The following is a 21,081-nucleotide window of genomic DNA, read 5'->3' as shown; positions in this document are numbered from 1 at the left end:
ACTCCCGATGCGGAACTGACTAAGCTACACGATGGCGCTCGTCAGAAATTTCTACCTTTAATATTAAAGGCACAGTAGGCCAAAAAGTAAGGGCACCCCCATTTTTTATATAAATTGAGATAAAATCCGCCTTCTGGATCAGATCCGGATCAGCCTTTGAAATGTGATAGAGGACCCCATTGTCAATTCCTGAGTTAAATTTTATGAGTTTTGGTCAATAATTAAGCGAGATATTGGGAAAGGAAAATTTTGGCCCCATTTACCACAATGTTAACGAAAATTTCAAAGTGATCCAGAATCCAGGATTTCTTCCGGATCACCCCCAAAAGTTAATCATTTCTTCCTTATCCCATTTCCAACAAACCCTGAAAATTTCATCAAAATCTGTCCATAACTTTTTGAGTTATGTTGCACACTAACGGATAGACAAACAAACAAACAAACCCTGGCAAAAACATAACCTCCTTGGCAGAGGTAATAATACTGTGATAATAATGATAACCGTGATTTTGGTCACAAGAAGCATGATATGAAATTTTCATATGGTTCCATCCCTAGATGCACCATGGTTTTATTAGTTTACGCTAGGGATGTAAACAATTCATTGACTATTGGGGGGGGGCTTCCTCTGAAATCTGACTCCATCATGTCAGTGCAACATCATAACTGTCCATTTGTTCTAAACTGCACCTCTTTAGATCCATTTATTTTATTGTATTTCTCTGTTGAATTTCTTTTGTTCTACTCCAAAAATGTCAGTCTGTTCTGTATCCAATGGTTCAATAAATCAATCATTAAGGAATATGACATGATTTATTCATGAAGTATAGAAACAGTATTTAGCTTTTATTCTTATAGACCTGATTGAAAGACAAATTCAGGTTCTCAGGAAAATTGCTGCTTATCAATTAATCGTTAACTGATCAGTAAGGTCACCCAACTAATGATGAATGGATTAATCAATAATTTGCATCCCTAGTTTACGCTGTAGAAAAGTGGTTGAAATACTTGTAGAATACAGTTGAATCCCTGGTCTGTCAACTTTTACCAACCAATAGGCACTCTGGAATCAAGTAAGGCCCGCCCTCTTCTAGTGTAATGTGTAGAGTCAAGACAGAAATAGACCTGTCCGACATGAGACGGACAGCAACTGTTTGACTGCAGGGCTTCAAGAAAAAAAACGAAGCAATATACAGGATGGAAATATTCTAAATACTGTGTCATTAGTAAATATTTGGATAAAAGAACCTGTTCCTTTGTCATTTGAACACATGTAATGTGTGTCGGTCTGTGATGTGAAGGCATTATTCAGCCTCATTTATCACATTTGGTCAAAATAGAACATTTATGACAAAAAAAAAAAAAACTATAACAAAATGTCATCTTAGACATGTTTTCTATGTTTACCTCTTATTTTATTCATATTTTCCACTACTTTAATGAAGCTCAGACTTTGTTAAACTTATTCCAGCACCAAAGCGCTTCATCCACATGAGTGAAGGTGTGTTTTCACCACACATTTGAACGTTTGCACTAATCCCACTCTCAGCATTTGGGCTGAATTCTGTCTTTGTCCAGTCCTCTAGGACTAAACAGGCCTCAGTTCCATAAAGCTGAGATTGTCCTGAACAGTTTCATAAAAAACACTTAGGTTTGTGTTATTTCCAAATACCTTCAAACAGTGAATTTAAGACAATCTGTAGAAATCATTCGAATACGGTCGGAGGTGTGAAGGTTCAAAACACACATCACTGAGCTTTGTTCTCGTCCTCCACAAAGACTCCAAAAGTAGGACAGTCTACTGGAAATAAGACACAGATTCTGACTTTGAATCAAATGTTCTTGTTTAAAGGGGAAAAATATCTGCCAGTGGTGTCGAACCAAAAGAACTCTAACCACTTTAAGACTCAAAACAAGAAAAAAAGTCAACATTTTATAGACATTTTTCCTCATTACAAGCAAATAAACACAGTTATGTAAGCAGTGTTGACTTAAACTGAATGTTCCATTTTCCACGTTAGTTCAGATTTTTTAGTCGTAAATAATGTGTACAACATGGCAGAATACTGTGACTTTAAGTCCTGTAGGATCAAACAGGCCTCAGTTCCATACAGCTGAGATTGAACTGAACATTTTCATTTAAATGTGTTCTTTTCAAATGCCTTAAAAAGGTGAATTTATGAACATGTGTAGAATTGGAGAAAAGCCCTTAGACTCCAGAGTTAACCCTGAAGAAAACACATGAATGTATGTGAATGTAGATGCATTATTTCAGGGTGGTAGAGGACAGGTTTATTTTAGAGGATGTTCTAATGCAGGGCTGTCAAACTCATTTCAGTTCAGTTCCACATTCAGCTAAATCTGATCTGCAGTGGGCCCAAGCAGTCAAATAATAATAGAATAATACAGAAAAAACGTCAACTCCAAACTTTTCACTATATTTTACAGTGAAAAAAGTAACAGTAAACAATGAAAAGGTTTACATCTACAAACTGTCCTTTCAAACAATGTGAATAACTTGAACAAACTGAACAAATCTGTGTAATTTGAACACTATTCTGCCTCAGTTTATCATTAACACATGTTCATTATAACGTACAGATCACAGTGGATCTACAAACACACAAAACATTTAATAACAGACAATATTGGTCAAATTGCAATAATTTTTCTTAAGACATTTCAAATTGTTCACAATTGTCCAAATTATTCACATTTTTTGTGAAATTATACTTTGTTTTTGTGTAAATACATGGAAAATATTTACATTTACAAAGAGAAAAATTTGGTGTTAGTATTTATAGATTATTGTGATTAGGGCTGTTAGAAAATATGGGTTCTGCAATATATCGCAATATTTCATTTCACAATACTGCGTCAATATTAAAAAGTACTGTATCGATATTTTCAGGAATTTATTCAAATGCAGATATTGTGGAGGTTCATTTTTGATTTTGATTTTTCTTTATTGTTTATATCTTATTTATTCTTACTTAACACTGTCTTATTAAGTAATGTTGGTTCCTTTGTTTGGCTTGAACTCAAATCCTGTTCTGATGTTAGTTGTGAACTAATAGAATCTGAACATTTGAACAGGATCTGAAACTGGAATGTCTGTAAAACAGAATTTCAGTTTGAACATTTGGTGATAGAACATTAGATCCTGTTGGGATCAAATACAAATATGTTTAGTATATGTGCAGATTTATGATTTAAATCAGTTCTTCCAGGAAATAATCATTTTTAAAAAAGAAACAAACAAAAATTTGCCTTTTTAACAATATCATAATATATATAATGATATATCGTATCGTGATCCCAGTATCGTGATTTGTATCGTATTGCGACATTCTTGCTGATACACAGCCCTAATTATAGCAGTATTTGACTGGTCTGACCCACTGCAGATTGAATTGGTCTGAATGTGGAACCTGAACTAAAAGGATTGTTCATTTCTTAACATCTAGTTTTGCATTTCACAAATTCATCCCCAGGGCCGGACTGGACCCTTTGGTGGGCCAGATTTGGCCCCCGGGCCGCATGTTTGACACCTGTATTCTAATCCATTCTAATGTATTGTGGGATGTCTTTTCCCAGTGTCCTCCAGGGATGAAGCAGCAGGTTCTGACCTTCTACACTAAGTTACTGGCCCACATCCGTCAGCCTCTGCTGCCTCACATTAACGTCCACAGACCTGTCCAGGTGAGTCCTGCTGCTCTGGGCCTTCGCTGGCTCTGACACCAACCAAACTCATGCTCATGCTTTGTTTTTCTCCGTCCTGTGTCAGAAACTGATCCGTCTGTGTGGGGAGGTGCTGGCTGCTCCCACAGAAAACGAGGAGATTCAGTTCCTCTGCATCGTTTGTGCCAAACTGAAGCAGGACCCATACCTGGTCAACTTCTTCCTGGAGGTGGGTCACATGACACCGCACTCACACACACTGTACTGCACACACACACACACACACACACACGACACTGCACACACACATGACACTGCACACACACACGACACTGCACACATATGATGTTGCACACACACACGACACTGCACATACACACAATACCACACACACACACACACACACACACACACGACACTGCACACACACACATGACGTTGCACACACTCACACACATGACACCGCACTCACACATGACATCACACACACACACGACACTGCACACACACGCATATAACGTTGCGCACACACACACGACACTGCACACACACGACACTGCACACACACACGACACTGCACACACACGACACTGCACACACACACGATACCACACACACACACACACACACACACACACGACACTGCACACACACACAACACTGCACACACACACATGACATTGCACACACTCACACACATGACACCGCACTCACACATGACATCACACACACACACACACGACACTGCACACTCACACACGACACTGCACACATATGATGTTGCACACACACACGACACTGCACACACACACGATACCACACACACACACGACACTGCACACAGACACATGACATTGCACACACTCACACACATGACACCGCACTCACACATGACATCACACACACACACACACGACACTGCACACTCACACACGACACTGCACACATATGATGTTGCACACACACACGACACTGCACACACACACGATACCACACACACACACGACACTGCACACACACACATGACATTGCACACACTCACACACATGACACCGCACTCACACATGACATCACACACACACACACACACACGACACTGCACACTCACACACGACACTGCACACATATGATGTTGCACACACACACGACACTGCACACACACACGATACCACACACACACACACGACACTGCACACACACACATGACGTTGCACACACTCACACACGGCACCACACTCACACATGACATCACACACACACACACACGACACTGCACACACACACATCAGGGCTCGTGACTGCGACTGAATTACGGTCGCATGCGCCTGAGAATTTCGGTAGTGCGACTGTTTTTGAGATTACGATCGCACGGTGCGCCAATAAAAAAATGAGCGAAAATTAATATGTGCGCCTAGAATAATGGCTGCAGAAGTAACTCGTCAGCTGAAAATAAACAAGCTCCACGCCCCGCTGACTGAAGCGGAAAATCTAGTCCCCGCCCCTCGCGTGCGCAGGCGGCATAAACAAAGGGATCAAATAACTCCACCGATGTTTGAAACAATCTCCTGACTTCAGGCGTGGTGTAGACCACAGTGACTAGGGTACGTTTACACGGCAACACTCCGCAAAGATTTCTCCTTTGCGTTATAAAATCATTCCGCGTTAAGACGACGCCGCTACGATAACGATCTGCGTTAACATGAGTCCACGAGAACGGCTGAATACGCTGTAGTGGCCATGCCAGACCAGTAGCTGGCGATGTAGAGCTGTAGTGAAACAGTGGTGGTAAAACAGGCGCCTGCGCACAAACAATTTCCAGTTTAGACAGCCTTTAAATGAGGAGAAGAAGAAGAAGAGGGGGAGGCGGACAACACTATTTACAAACAACAATGGCGAGTGGTCGTACAAAGACGCAGGACTTCTTTGTCTGGACAGATGAGCTGAGCACAGTTAGCAGCACGTATGTTGTTCTGAAACCGGCCATTGTTGTTGTGGTTGTTCCTTCTTTTTCTGCAGCTTTATTGTGTCATGGAGGCTGGCAAACCAGCTTGGAGGCGCATTACCGCCACCAACTGGCCTGGAGTGGGTTAACTGGCGGTTCTTGGCTGCGCGCGCATGCGGTGACGTCATATTTTACCCCGGAACGCTCCGACTCGCGTTAACACGGAGCTGGAATGCGGAGCGTATCGATAACGTTCCACCCTGGACCCTGGTATCAAAAGTTTCCGAATTCAGGCACTCTAGGCACCGTTTCCATGGTAACAGAAGGCTAATCCGCCATGAAATCTTCCCGGAGTCGACTGAAGCCGACGCCGTGTAAACGGCCCCTAAGGGCCTTTAGGCCATGAAATAAAAAAGTTGGTTGTTGCAAATAATGGTGTGATTCGTCTTTCTTCTCCAAGAACCAACTAAAGTATATACCACACATTGACAATTGTTTTGCACCTGTGTCAATGTAAGCTTTTTCTTTCATACTCTATTCAAATACTTTATTCTAGGTTGTTAACATTGCTTAAATACATATAGGAATATTACTTGGTATGGCCAAGAGTTTTGCTTGTTCTCCAAATTTTTTATATAATAGTGGTGCGCCTAGATTTTAGCCTGTGCTCCTAACTTTTTAGGGTTAGGAGCACAGTGCTCCTAGGTCAAAAAGTTAATTTTGAGCCCTGCACATGACGTTGCACACACTCACACACATGACACCGCACTCACACATGACATCACACACACACACACGACACTGCACACACACACATGACGTTGCACATACTCACACACATGACACCGCACTCACACATGACATCACACACACACACAAGACATTGCACACACACACGACACTGCACACACACAACACTGCACACTCACACGATACCACACACACACACACACACAACACTGCACACACACACATGACACCACACACACACACGACACCACACACACACACGACGCCACACACATACACAACGCTGCACATACACACACGACACCGCACAAACACACATGACACCACACACACACACGACGCCACACACACACGACGCTGCACACACACACACAACACTGTACACACACATAACACTGCACACACACACGATACCGCACACACACACACACACGACACTGCAGACGCACATGACACTGCACACACACACGACACCGCACACACACACACACACACACGACGCCACACACACACACACAACGTTGCACATACACACATGACACCGCACAAACACACATGACGCCACACACACACATGATGCTGCACACACACAACGCCACATGCACACACACGACGCTGCACACACACACACACACACGACACTGTACACACACATAACACTGCACACACACACACACACACACAGCTGGAGCTCATACATAATGAATGTAGGAGTGGTACAGCTGCTTTCATTACACTGGACTCTCTTCTGTTTTTGGAGCAGATGAATTTATTAATATTTCCAGCTTGATATTCTTAAGGACATTTCCAAACTGTTTCTTGTTGAAAACTTTAGACTCTTTTGTTACGTGGCAAAGCAAACAACAAAGAACCAAACCTGAGCAGAGAACCTGTGGGTGAAGTGGAGCCCTCCTCTGATGACAGTGTCAGACAATACAGATAAATCCATTTACAACAGTGTTTGATAATAGTGCAGAAACACTTTCACCTTCACGAACCCAAACATATACATGTGTTTATGATGTCAAACCATCTGAATGTTCACCAGTCACCATTTTGTCCACATCGTCTCCAGCAAACATTTGTCTTAAGTGGGTTCACATTTAAGGATGATCGGGCTGTTTTTGTCCCGATTTTTCCATGCCCAACCAAGGATGTCAAACCCCAGATTATCTTCTGTTTTATCAGTTTGTTGTATCAAATTATCTTCTGTTTTCTGAGTTTCTTTTATCAGATTATTTTCTGTTTTATCAGTTTCTTCAGATCCTCCTGTGGTCTGAGGTCTTTTCACAGTGCATTTGTCCCGATAACTGGCTCTGAAATGGGTCGGGGCCGACAATCTTAAATATTAAACTTGTTCGATATTTGCGACAAAAAATCTTCATGTGTGTGGAACGCAGACGACTCCAGAGCAGAGTCCTGCAGGGGTCCACTTTTCCAAACCCACCCACCTGTACCTGTGTACATTAGACCCACAACCTGACCCGACCCGGCATTAAACCCATTCTCTATTCATAACTGACTTTAAGGGCTTCATTTTTGCCTAAAGCACACACATCATTAAATCTCTAATCTGTGCTGCTCAGTGATATCTGTGGGTGGAAACAGATGTGAAGCTCACTTCAAAATAAAACCGGATATCGATCAACCAAATGTTCTGACAATTATTTTAATCCACAAATTTTTTATTTTTTCACTTCCGTGCCCATTAACCTGCATTTGGTTTAGTTTTACCCGGGCCTGTAACCACAAAAATACCGTCCCTGCATGTTTTTGTGGATTAGCCAACCCTTTTTTTTTTTGGGGGGGGGGGGTACCCAACCCAATTCAGGGCTCTGCTCCCGAGTCATGCTATTTTTCTTCTTCTTAATTAGGGACCGAGCCGAAAGGTAAGGCCCTCTCACACAGTGAGAGGCCTTGCCTGCAAGCAAGGCCCTATTGTTCGTTCGTTTTTAGATTATTTTTCCGTGACGCTTTAAACTGGATTTTGACCCCCTAAACATGCTCAAAAACTCACCAAATTTGGCACACATGTCAGGTCTCGCGAAAAATTTGATAAAATATAAAAATTAACCCCATAGGTGCCAAAATGAGCTCTCTAGCGCCCCCTAGATACACAAAAACAGCCCTAGCGGCCAGTAGGAATGTCGCAGAAACATGAAACCAACGCCAAAATTTTCGTCTCATCGAGCCCGACAAATCATGCACTGACACTCATGACCTAACTCCAACAGGAAGTTCAGAATTTGCCTTTCAAACTAAAATGCTCAAATTGCAAACTTCCAGTAGGAATGTCGTAGACACACGAAACCAATGCCAAAACGTTTGTTTAATTGAGCCCAACAAATTACGTGCTGACACCTATGAGCTATCTCCAACAGGAAGTTCGCAATATGACTTTCAAAATAAAATTTTTAAAACTAACTCCGATGACACCGTTTGTCATATTGACTTCTAAATAGCACCAAAAAATAGAGTGAACCCTCCTCAAAAAAGTGATCTCGTACTTTTTCCATAACTGTCTTAGTTTTTTTTTTTTACAAGCCCGCAAAGTTGTGATGTTTGGAACTCATTTTTCACTTTGGAGTTTTTCCCCACATGTGACATATCTACGCGTACACGGGACTCAGCACAACTCTCACATGCAAAAATTTTGGAGATAGGATGTACGGTTATTGATTTATAACAATTTGTTTATTTTCATACTTTTTCCACTTTAGACTGCCATTTGACCCCCTTAACATGCTCCAAAACTCACCAAATTTGCCATGTATGTCATGGCTGGTGAACACTTTCATTTAATATCAAAATTAACCCCTTGGGTGCCAAAATGGACTCTGTAGCGCCACCTATGTACTAAAAAACACACAAAATCTGCCCTAGCGGCCAGTAGGAATGTCACAGAAACATGAAACAAATGCCAAAATGTTGGTCTGATTGAGCCGACAAATCATACACTGACACTCATGAGCTAACTCCAACAGGAAGTTGGCAATCTGCCTTTGAAAGTTACTCTACGTTTCTGCAATTACTGCTTATTCATTTCAGACTTTTGACACAAAAGCTATACCTCCTGAAATTCCCACAATTCTGCTGAATCCAAAAGTGAAAGAATTTTTCAGATACGACCTACAGTTATGGAATAATGGCGATTTTTGGAGGAGTATGTTTAGTTTCACTTTTCACAATGTCAAAGTCCCTATAAAACTCTTCCTGGTGCACATTTGTGAGTGTCTGTCTATAGTGCAGTGGTTCATACAGCTGCCTATTGAGCAGAAAGACCCTGGTTCAAGTCCCAAACAATCCAAAATTTTTTTTTTTTTTTTTTTTTTTTTTAATATTAAAACAGGTTTTACTGCATTGTATTGTGGATATTGGAAATTTTGCACACATTCAAAAGTACATGGAGTACATTTTTAAAAAAAATAAAACTTCAATTAAGAATAATACAAAATGTCTATGACATAACTTCTTTTCATTTTTATGACCAAACGCTCAACTGTTTGTACAATGTTTCTTCATTCAAAAGTACTCTTTCTCACAGACACACATGCTCACACAATAGGGTTTTTCCAAAATAAAAGCCTTAAATGTGAGAAATCAGCACTTTAATGCTCAATTATTCACACAATTTCAATTCATTTTTCAAACTGATTCTTTCTCTCACATTAAAAACAAATGCACATACACACAGTAGGGTTTCCAAAATAAAAGTCTCATTTAAATGTGATGGTGGTTTCAGCAGAGGGTCACTGGTGTTCTGTACAGATGTAAGGGGGAAAGACACTAAAGGGTGGGAACTGGTATGGGGACGGAGAGGTGTGAGTGGAGCTGAGGTGTCGACGGTCATGGGAGGCGGATCGCGGGGGAGGCGGAACGCCCAATGCTGCTTGCAGCTTTAATTTTTGTTAGATCATGTTTGATCACATGAGATTTCTGTCTTGGAGGACTAGATTGTAGGTCAGTGGTGGGACAGAGTCGTTATGTGTGTGTGGTGTTTAGATTATCAGAACACACAACACACAGTACCATCCAAACTGTTCAGTGCCTGATATTTTTGTCTTCATGTGTGGGGTCTGGGACAGATGAAAAATCTCTTCAGATGTAGAAAATCCTTAGGTGTGTACCCTGCCTTGATAAATGGAGTTTACGTCTGTTTGTTCCAGAACAAGTTAAAGAGGCCTGAGACCAGGAGTCCTGGAGGAGCCCAGGAGGTGAAGGACAACGGCCTGGCTCCAGACACGGGTCAGTCCCACGACCAGGACCAGGATGAAGCCCAGGCCGCCGCCTCTGGTCCTGCACCCGCCTCCTCCAGTCCTGCATCCAGCAACAACAACAACAGCGACAACTACAACCTGGTCACATCCCTGCTCAACCTGACCAAGAGTCCTGTGAGTAATGAAGGTCACATGAAGGGGTGGGGACTTAGAACGCAGGTTTTTATGTCACCGGTCGATCGGCCAATGAGCTATTGAGAAGGGGTGGGTCCGACATCATCATCTACGTTAGCAAGTTCTTCAAACATGTTCTCTGAAACTACTGGTCACATGCATTTGTAATTACCTCTGCCAAGGAGGTTGTGTTTTTGTCGGTGTTGGTTTGTCTGTCTGTCCGTCTGTCTGTGTGCAAGATAACTCAAAAAGTTCTGCATGGATTTGGATGAAAATGTCAGGAAATGTTGATACTGGCACAAGGAACAAATTACAAAATTTTGGTGGTGATGGGGGTGGGGGACTGATCTGCCTTGGCGGAGGTCTGCACTCTCCAAGTGCTTTTCTAGTGTTAAAGCTGAGTCTGTGTTAAAGCTGAGTTTATATTAAATCTGAGTCTATATTAAATCTGAGTCTATATTAAATCTGAGTCTATATTAAAGCTGAGTGTTAAAGCTGAGCTTGTGTTAAAGCTGAGTCTATATTAAAGCTGAGCTTGTGTTAAAGCTGAGTCTGTGTTAAAGCTGAGCTTGTGTTAAAGCTGAGTCTATATTAAAGCTGAGCTTGTGTTAAAGCTGAGTGTGTGTTAAAGTTGAGTCTATATTAAAGCTGAGTGTGTGTTGGTGTGTCCACTCAGGACGGTCGGATCGTGGTGAAGGCGTGTGAAGGCCTGATGCTGTTGGTCAGTTTACCAGAACCTGCAGCTGCCAAGTGTTTGACAGAGAACACAGAGCTGTGTGAGCTGCTGACCCACAGACTGGTCAGCTTCTACAAAGCCCTTCCACAGTCCATGGACCCGCTGGACATCGAGACGGTGGAGTCGGTCAACTGGGGGTACGCCGCCGTCCAACTGACTCTGAATCCTTTTCAACTGTCATTAACCCTTAAAGAGCCACAATGATTTTTGTCACGACTTCCAAATGATTTTATTGACTTTCCCAGATGATTTATTACCATTTATCATAATATTATCATCAGCTTCTTATATTTTTCAGTTAAAATGTGATATTTTCCTATTTTGTCTTGAGACAATGCATGTTTGTCCTGTGTAGGGGACAGAGTTTCACAGCTTTACTGAAAAAAACAAACATTGTCCACTGTAAAGGACATTTCAAAAAAAACAAAAACAAAACATAAATACAAATTAAAAATAAATGTGTACGCATCTAAAGAAACTGTTGCATCATCAAAACAACTATTTAATGTGAGACAAACTGCATTGATCTGCATTATTTCCATGTATTGATGGTCTTAGATCAGGGCTGTTAAACTCATGTTAGTTCAGTTCCACATTCAGTTAAATTTGATCTGCAGTGGGCTGAACCAGGAAAATGATAACATAATAATATATAAGTAATGTCAACTCTTTTTAGAGTAAAAAAAAAAAATGTTGATTTACATTATGAAAAGGTTTACATCTACAAACTGTCTTTTCAAAAGGTGTGAATAACATGAACAAACTGAAAAAATCTGTAATTTTAACAATACTCTGCCTCAGTTTATTATTTACACACATACTTTAGAACTTACAGATCACAGTGGATCTACAAACACACAAAACATTTAATAACAGACAGAATATTATTAAAATTGTACTTACTTCTCTTAAGACATTTGAAGTTGTTCATATTTGTTCAGGTTATTCACATTTTTTGTGAAATTGTACTTTGTTTTACTGTAAATACATGAAAATATTTACGTTTATGACGAGAAAAGTTTAGAGTTGTCCTTATTTCTATGTTATTATGATAGTATTTGACTGGTCTGACCCACTTGACATGGAATTGGTCTGAATGTGGAATCTGAACTAGAAGGATTGTTCATATCTTAGTGTAATTTTTGCATTTCACAAATTCATCCCAAGGGCCGGACTGGACCCTTTGGTGGGCTGGATTTGGCCCCCGGGCCACATGTTTGACACCTGTGGTTTAGTGGATGAGCAGGTGTGAACCAGCTCCATCAGTGGGCGGTTCAGGTCTGTGGTGGTGGATGTTTGGGTCTTTGTGGGTCTGATGGGGTCCATGTTCTGACCTGATGGGGTCCATGTTCTGACCTGATGCTGTCCTTTCAGTCTGGACGTGTATAATCTGAAGGAGGACGCTGCCGTCTTCACGGGGAAGCGCGCTCTCATCTCCTTCCTGTCGTGGTTGGATTATTGTGACCAGCTCATCAAAGAGGCTCAGAAGGTACAGTGTAACGGCGCCCACTCGCTGCCTTTCATGTGTCACATTGTTGCTTTGCTGAATACCAGAAGTGGTTTTGGAGGTTCAGATGTGTCTGAGTGTGGGGGGTGTCCTGTGTGTTTCAGTCGGCGGCTGCAGTGATGGCCAGAGCGGTGAGAGAGCACTTCTTCATGTTAGTGATGGAACCACAGCTCATGCAGACGTGAGTTTGAATCCTCCATCAGTCAGCCTGTGTTCGAATATCTGCTCACTCTGTGCAAAACTGGACCCATATTTAATAATGTAAAAAAACAGAAGTGGGAAATGTGGGTTTTTACTTAAGGCAACGGCTGTGTATTAGTACAACCCCATTTATAGACAAGGTACTGTAAAGAATTTTACCAAGGAAGAGAAACACAGACAGTGACTTTAAAATCATAGACTAATACGAGGATGACAGCAGAATAAAACGTTAAACGGAAGGAGAGTACAGAAAAGATCCAAATAAAGGAAAATATTCAAACAGGAATAAGAGAGTTCAAACACAAGATAAAAACAGTCTGGAATAAAATGATACATTTAATATTAAATCAGTCCAAACCGTTCAAACAGTGTCAGTGCAGATTTTACAACTGAAATAAACTGACTCCAACCAAAGGGTTACACCTGAGGGGTGGAGCTAACAGACCTGAGGGGTGGAGCTAACAGACCTGAGGGGTGGAGCAGACCTGCAGTTCTCTACTACTTTAGTCCAGATGTGGACCATCAAGACCACAAAGCTGCTTCTGCCTGTTTGGGTCCAACTCTGGGGACAGAGGTCAGACCTGGACCACAGGACCTGGACCAGTGGACCTGAACCAGAGGACCTGGACCAGAGGACCTGGACCAGTGGACCTGGACCAGTGGACCTTGACCACAGGACCTGGACCAGAGGACCTGGATCAGTGGACCTGGACCAGAGGACCTGGACCAGAGGACCTGGACCAGAGGACCTGGACTGTTGGATGGTTCATGAAATCACAAACATGATGATTTGTTTGTTTATTGTCACATGATGTCATGAGTGATGTCACAGTAACAGGAAGTTGGATTGTAGGTCACTCCGTCTGTACGATCCTGGACTGAATCGTGTAAACCAGGGGTTATGGTTTATCCCATTTCTGAAGGGTCTGTAAACGCATCACATCTGATTATGGTTCACTGAAGGCCATAGATCTTTCCAGACCGTTGTATTCATCTGTTTTCATCTAGAATATTAGGATCCTCCTGTACTGCTCCACATGTTTTTACACCATGCTTTCCGTTACTAACCGAGCCAAATTCACACGTATCACAAATACAGCTGCTAAAATCATCGGCCTCCCCACACCCAACCTCACAGAACTAAATCACGCACCCATTACACCGCTACTTCATCCCACTACCCTCAGGACGCAGGTACAGGACATTAAAATTCAGGAGGGCCCGTCTTGGGAAAAGCCTGATCCCTGCAGCCATAGCTGCCCTAAACACCAGGCCCCGCTGACAGGCTGACCAGTCTACTAACTGTCACTCCATCAATGTCTCTTTTCGTTATGTCTGCCCCTACTGCTGTTGTTGTTGTCTGTGTTGTATAATGTTACTGTCTTTTTCTTGTATGTTATGTAATGTCTTTTTCTTGTAATGTTTCAGTCAGTGAAGACGAATTTCCCCACGGGGACCAATAAATTAAATCTAATCTAATTTAATTGTGCGGTTCACCCTCTGGTGTCCTGATCTAACTGCAGTTCACCCTCTGATGTCCTGCCCTTATTTATTTAGTCTCAGTTTTAACCTTCAGTTCCCCACACACACATGAACCAGATGCAGCTGAATCAGCTTCAGTCTGTGGACTGGGTTCAGAAATAGGATCAGGTCAGTTGTGTGTCTGTTACACAGGACGTACGCTCTGTTAACCACTGCACATGTGGACGGGGCCACAGCCTCCTGCTCACTAACACGTACCGTGGCGTTGACAGGTCCGAGGTGGGCATCCTGACCTCCACCGCCCTCCTGAACCGGATCATCAGGCAGGTGACATCTGACGCTCTGCTGCAGGAGATGGTCTACTTCCTGTTGGGAGAAGAGAAGGAGGCGGAGTCTGCAGCAGCTGTCAGTCAAAACCCACTCAGACACCGACTCATCGAACACTGCGACCACCTATCAGATGAGGTTAGTATTATTGTTATTATTATTATTATTATTATTATTATTAGAGTTTTTTAACCAGGGTACTGTCTGGTGAGTCCACCTTGAATATCTCTATTTCAGATTCCAGAATCAGTTTTATTGACACAAACCAGGACTTAGACTCCAGGTTGAGCTCAGCTTTCACACTCACTGGTGTCGAACTCATGGACTGTTGGGATCAGTTGTCCGTCCGTAAACAATTTTTCAAGAGACTTTTTCACCAAATCCATATGCCAGAATCAATTGAAATTTATGGCAGAGGATCTTTGGAGTAAGGTCTACCAAAGAACTGAGAAATATTGATTTTTGAATTTTTTATGATTTTTTTATTTTTCCAAATCTCCATTGGTTTATGATGGGACACAGTTCAAAGTGTTAGAACTGTAAAACAGTTAAAGATATTGAAACAATTACTATTGGTAGTAGTAATTATGTCACAGGTGTCATGACCTTTGACCTTGAGTGACCTTGAAAGGTCAAAGGAATATTAGTTAATGTCTTTTTAGCTTACCAGCTGACAGGCCGTAAGCTATTGTCGTCTGGCGGCGTCTGGCGGCGGCGTCTGGCATCTGTTGTCCGTTGTCCATTATCCGTTACAAAACTTTCAATCATCTTCTTCCCCAAAACTAAAATTCCGATTGACTTCAAACTTGGTATACAGCTTCTTTATGATGATGTCAACAAAAGTTAGTGAAATTATTTGGATCCGGATCTGATTCTGGATTTGGTGCCACTTTGAAAAATGTCCCCATTATCAGAGATAGGAAGTGGATGGATGCAATAACTCAGTAAATATAAATGATCTCCAGTGTAAATGTCTCCAGTCCAGCCCTGATGGGGAGATGAGCCAAACATAATGTCCACATGCTGATCAGGATCTTCTTCTGGATCTGGAACTGATGCAAAATTTCACATGGGCTCTTATGGGGAAAACATTTCAGTCGTCTTCTTCTGTGAAACTCCAGTTCTGATTGACTTCAAACTTGGTCTACAGCTTCTGTATGATGATGTCAGCACAAGGGATTGAAATTATTCGGATCCTGATCTGATTCTGGATTTGGTGCCACTTTGAAAAATTTTCCCATTATAAGAGATAGGAAGTGGATTGATGCAATAAATCAGTATCAGTGATATCAAGTGTGAATTTGAATTTTTTACAGATCTGATTGGAATATGAGCAAAACATGGGCTATTTCTGTAATAGAATAAATACACAGAATTGGGGGAGAATAAATGGATCTGGATACATGCTAAGTTTTGAATTTGGTCGCTAAGATACAGGGCCATTGGTCTGATTTTTAATATAAATATCCTGTTGAGATTCTGCAACAATGAAACAAAAACACAAAAACCAAAAACCAACGTCCACTGTAAAGGACATTCCATAAAAAAAAAAGAAAAAAATCAGTAAACATAGAACCAAGGCTCCAAGATTTACAGAGTAACAGAGGAATGACAACAGACAACGACGCCGGATGCCGCATGATGACGATAGGTTACGGCCTGTCGGCCGGTAAACTAATAATATGTTTTTCCCAAACTGTATAAATGGTGTTAGACCAGAGGGTAAACAGAACAATAGTGTAAACTAAGCCACAGTGTGATGATATAATTGAACGTACAGATGTGTACATGACCCAAACTGTAGGTGTAGAAACTACACACAGATTTCCAACTGTGTCGTATGTTTGGGGGGGGGGGGGGGGGGGGGTTGATCATATATAAACCATGTGGTGGACCTCTGGTACAAACCACTTTAATCCACTGAGTCCTAATTAAACACAAGCTCATGCATTTTAATCCGAGAGGCTTTCAACAGGATGAATCAGGTCTTTGAAGTTGGACGTTTTAGCGCCGCTTTAGCCTCATGTGCGTGTGTTTAAACCCCGCCCACAGATCAGCATCATGACTCTACGACTGTTCGAGCAGCTGATCCAGAAACCCAACCAACACATCCTGCACAGCCTGGTTCTGCGGAGCCTGGAGGAGAGGAACTACCTGGAGAACAAACCCCAGGAGGAACGGGAGCCAATGGAGAACGGGCAGCCGCACGATGCTGTGTAAGCCCCGCCCCCGCCCCCTGACCTCATCAAATACATCAGCCTTTATGATGCCTTGCACTGTTTGTTTTACTGCTGATATGAAGTCAGGATTAAATTGATCAGGTTAAAGCATAGAATATCACATCATGGAGGATGAACCTTCGTTATCATCAGCTCTGATGTTTAAGGATGTCAGTGGTTTATACCAAGAAAAACTACTGATTCTATCTGGAATAGAAGGAGGGCTTTAGGAAATACAGCACAGATCGTTCATGTCCAGGGATTAAATTTGTATTTTCATGATGAATCTGATCTGTTTGACATTGACGTTGTGTGCTTTTGTTGCATGCGTTGACGTTGTGTGCTTTTGTTGCGTGCGTTGACGTTGTGTGCTTTTGTTGCGTGCGTTGACGTTGTGTGCTTTTGTTGCGTGCGTTGATGTTGTGTGCTTTTGTTGCATTCAGGGACCTGGAGGAGGATCCTCTGTTCGGTGACGACCTCTCTCCTGACGGCCGGTTGTCTGGATCTGATTGGCTCAGCTCGTCTCCCCCTCTGAGTCCAGACCACTCCAAGTCTGAGGGGAAAACCGAGGTCCACAAGATCGTCAACAGGTCTGGGATCAGCGCCTGGCTCCGTCTGCGTTGGACTTTCCCCCTCTGACTCTGTTTCCTTTGTTTCCTGTAGTTTCCTGTGTTTGGTTCCTGATGAGGCCAAGTCGTCGTATCACGTGGAAGGCACCGGTTATGACACCTACCTCAGAGACGCTCACAGACAGGTAAAGCCACATGTGACCAACCTACGGCCCCTGGGCCAAAACCGATCGCCTGATGGTCCGATCCACGCCCAAGCAGAAAAACTGCAGAGAGGATCAGAACAGTGGGTGGTGTTGGACTGGTTTCACGTCAGCTTCCACATTCAGAACAATGTAAAGGAAAATAACAACACAATAACCTTTAAATAATGACTACATTTTATTCTTGGTTTAATGTCAAAATAATATCACATTTTGCCTATAAATAATGACAACTCCAAATTTTTGTCTTTTAGTGAAAAAAAAACATTAAATTATCTAAATATTTGCCTGAACAAACTCTCCTTTAACAGTAAAATGTGCCTCACATGTCTATAGTAAATTCAGTGTAACAGGACCAATATTTAGTCTGTTCTTAAATGTTTGGTGTATTTGGATCTGATCTGGAATGAACATGTGTAAATGATGAACTGAGGCAGAAGATTAGTAAAACTGCACTTCCTTTTCTGAAGAAATGTCAGTTTTTTCAGGTTATTCACATCTTTTTTGTTTGGATCATTTGTAAATGTAAACATTTTCATAATTTAATGTTACTTTTTTGCACTAACAGAGAAAAACTAGTATTTGTCCTGATTGGCAGGTTCTTGCGTTGTTCTTGTCCTGGTTTGGATCCACCTCTGATCCTTTTGGTCTAAGTTTGTGCTTCCTGTTTCTGACAGTCTGCTGTTTGTGTGTCCAGTTTAAGGACTACTGTGGCGTCTGTCAGCAGTGGGACTGGAGGGGACACCCCAAGCCTTTGGAGAAGTGTAACCTGGACATCCCCTTCTTTGAGGGACACTTCCTGAAGGTCCTGTTCGACAGGATGGGACGGATCTTGGATCAGGTCTGTTTGGTGTTAAACCCTCACATCCACCAGATTTAGATTTAGCTACTGTAACTGTTTGGAGGATCAAAAACACTGAACCTCCTTGGCAGAAGCCTGCACTTGGAGTGCTTTTCTAGTTCTGTTTGTGATGGTTCTTCACGTGTTCTTTGAATGTTTGTCGTTCAGCCATACGACGTCAACCTCCAGGTGACGGCGGTTCTGTCCAAGCTGTCGCTGTTGCCCCACCCCCACCTCCACGAGTACCTGCTGGACCCCTATGTCAACCTGGCCCCCGGCTGCAGGTCCCTGTTCTCCGTCATCGTCAGGGTACGGATCCACCAAAATACAAAACACACACTGACACGTTTAACATTTGACCTAGAACCAAAAATAGTAATGATATGAACCAGTGTTGGTGTGAATCACTGACAGATGACAGGAGGAACTAATAAAAACAGAAATAATACAGTTTATATGTCGATTATTGGAGGGAAAAAAAGGGTTTTCTGCATCAAAAAATCTGGTTTGTTTACATTATGAACCTGTCATTTAAAGGGTTAAAATATGACACTTACTGAGTATTTGGTTATTTTCTTTATGGATCAAGTTGATGAAATATAAAAACAAAAGTTTAAAACACAAAAAAAAAACATTTACAGATAAACTGTATGTCATAACTCAGGTGCTGCTTTAGGACGTCTGTGGGCTGGATAACAGAGTTCATGTCACTAATTAGTGTTGGATACTTTGCTTTATATATATATATTTTTTAAATGTATTTTCTTCCACATTTCCTCTCATCTGTTAAACATGTGTTTATGGTTCAGTCCTTATGGTTCTCACCGATAATCATACATGTTTGTTGTGACGTGTCCGTGTGTTTTATTGTCCTGTTAATGCTCTGGTGTGTCTGTAGATTCCACTGATGTCACATGACCCATTTCCACTGACCCTTGAACTGCATGAATTTAACTGTTCATGTAAATGTGTTCAATGGAAAAATGACGATTTCACCCAAACTGTAGTTTTTCTCTGAATAGTTGTTGTTGTTGTCATTGTTGTCATTGTTGCTGCTGTTGTTGTTGTTCCTGTACGTGGTGCGTTCATGTTCCTTTAACCGTGCTGCATTCGGGGTCCTTCCAGGTGGTGGGAGATCTCATGTTGAGGATTCAGCGGATTCCAGACTTCACGCCCAAACTGCTGCTCGTCAGGAAGAGGTTATTAGGACTGGAACCAGAAGGCATCAAGTAGGTACCAGAGGACCAGAGGGGGATCTGTGGTTCTGAAACACACTGGGTACAAGGGAAGAAGATAGACTACAGACATCCCATAATAAGCTGTTTGACCATCCAAACCAGTAAATGACTGATGGCAGATGAACAGTGTGTCACAGGTTCAGCTGTTTGAATATTTGAGTCCATTATTAGTTAAATGTGTGTGTGTAGCATCAGGACACCAGGAACAGTAGATACACTGGGTCATGTGATGAGGGGAGGGGGGGGCAGGACAGATTCAGGGGGACCAGTGGACCATCCAGGGAAAACCTGTGATGGTCCAGGGAAAACATGTGAGGAGATAAAGCACAGAGACTCCAGGGAAGAAGACAGTTCAAAATAATCCCAAAGGCATCAGTTAGTGAAATGTGAGGGATTTAGGATTTAGGACAGTTTCAAACCCACTGAGTCATTTTCCTGGTATTTTTTCCCCACAAAATGTTTTTTCTCTTTTTTTTTTCCCTGCTAAATTTTTTTCCTGTTTTTTTTTGTTATTTTTTCCCCCCACTATTTTTTTTTTCTTTTTTTTTTCCCCACTATTTTTTTTCTTGGTATTTTTTTCCTGCTAAATTTTTTTCCTGTTTTTTTTTCCCCACTGAATTTTTCCCTGTGAATGTTTGTAAATGGAATAAACCAGTGGATTAAACAGAGGAAGGTGTGGAACGCTGACAGTGAGTAACACAAATCAGTGTTCTTCAACACACAGCCCCGCCCACAAGAATTCAACCCAATCTGAAAAGTGTTCTAGTTAGCTGTTAGCCAAAGTTAGCTCTGCTGTGTGCTAGTTAACAGTTAGCTCCAATGTTCAATACACAGTGGAACCAGTTTATAAATGTCACTGGATTAAACATGGAGGGTGAACGTAGGTGTGGAACGCTGACAGTGTCTTCCACCAATCAGTGTTCTCCAACACACAGCCCCGCCCACAATAATTCTGGGGAATCTGTGAAGTCCTGCCCCCTACTCTGAACTGTAC

At 42.0% G+C, this 21,081-nt stretch overlaps 1 protein-coding gene across 1 annotated transcript in view; it reads left to right on the top strand.

The window, feature by feature from the left end:
* The window catches only part of fhip2a (FHF complex subunit HOOK interacting protein 2), a 34,589-nt gene that overhangs the window by 11,605 nt on the left and 1,903 nt on the right, over nt 1-21,081 (top strand). The window contains exons 4-16 of the mRNA XM_030156656.1: nt 3,598-3,702; nt 3,788-3,910; nt 10,540-10,764; nt 11,441-11,637; nt 12,875-12,989; nt 13,112-13,188; nt 14,963-15,155; nt 17,070-17,233; nt 17,680-17,826; nt 17,900-17,990; nt 18,706-18,849; nt 19,018-19,158; nt 19,975-20,078. Of these exons, the coding sequence (XP_030012516.1) occupies nt 3,598-3,702; nt 3,788-3,910; nt 10,540-10,764; nt 11,441-11,637; nt 12,875-12,989; nt 13,112-13,188; nt 14,963-15,155; nt 17,070-17,233; nt 17,680-17,826; nt 17,900-17,990; nt 18,706-18,849; nt 19,018-19,158; nt 19,975-20,078 (1,826 nt within the window). The remainder of the gene's footprint in view (nt 1-3,597; nt 3,703-3,787; nt 3,911-10,539; nt 10,765-11,440; nt 11,638-12,874; nt 12,990-13,111; nt 13,189-14,962; nt 15,156-17,069; nt 17,234-17,679; nt 17,827-17,899; nt 17,991-18,705; nt 18,850-19,017; nt 19,159-19,974; nt 20,079-21,081) is intronic.

Source organism: Sphaeramia orbicularis, chromosome 15, assembly GCF_902148855.1.
Source record: "Sphaeramia orbicularis chromosome 15, fSphaOr1.1, whole genome shotgun sequence".
Classification (NCBI taxonomy): Eukaryota; Metazoa; Chordata; class Actinopteri; order Kurtiformes; family Apogonidae; genus Sphaeramia; species Sphaeramia orbicularis.
This window is presented reverse-complemented; position numbering and strand designations above follow the sequence as displayed.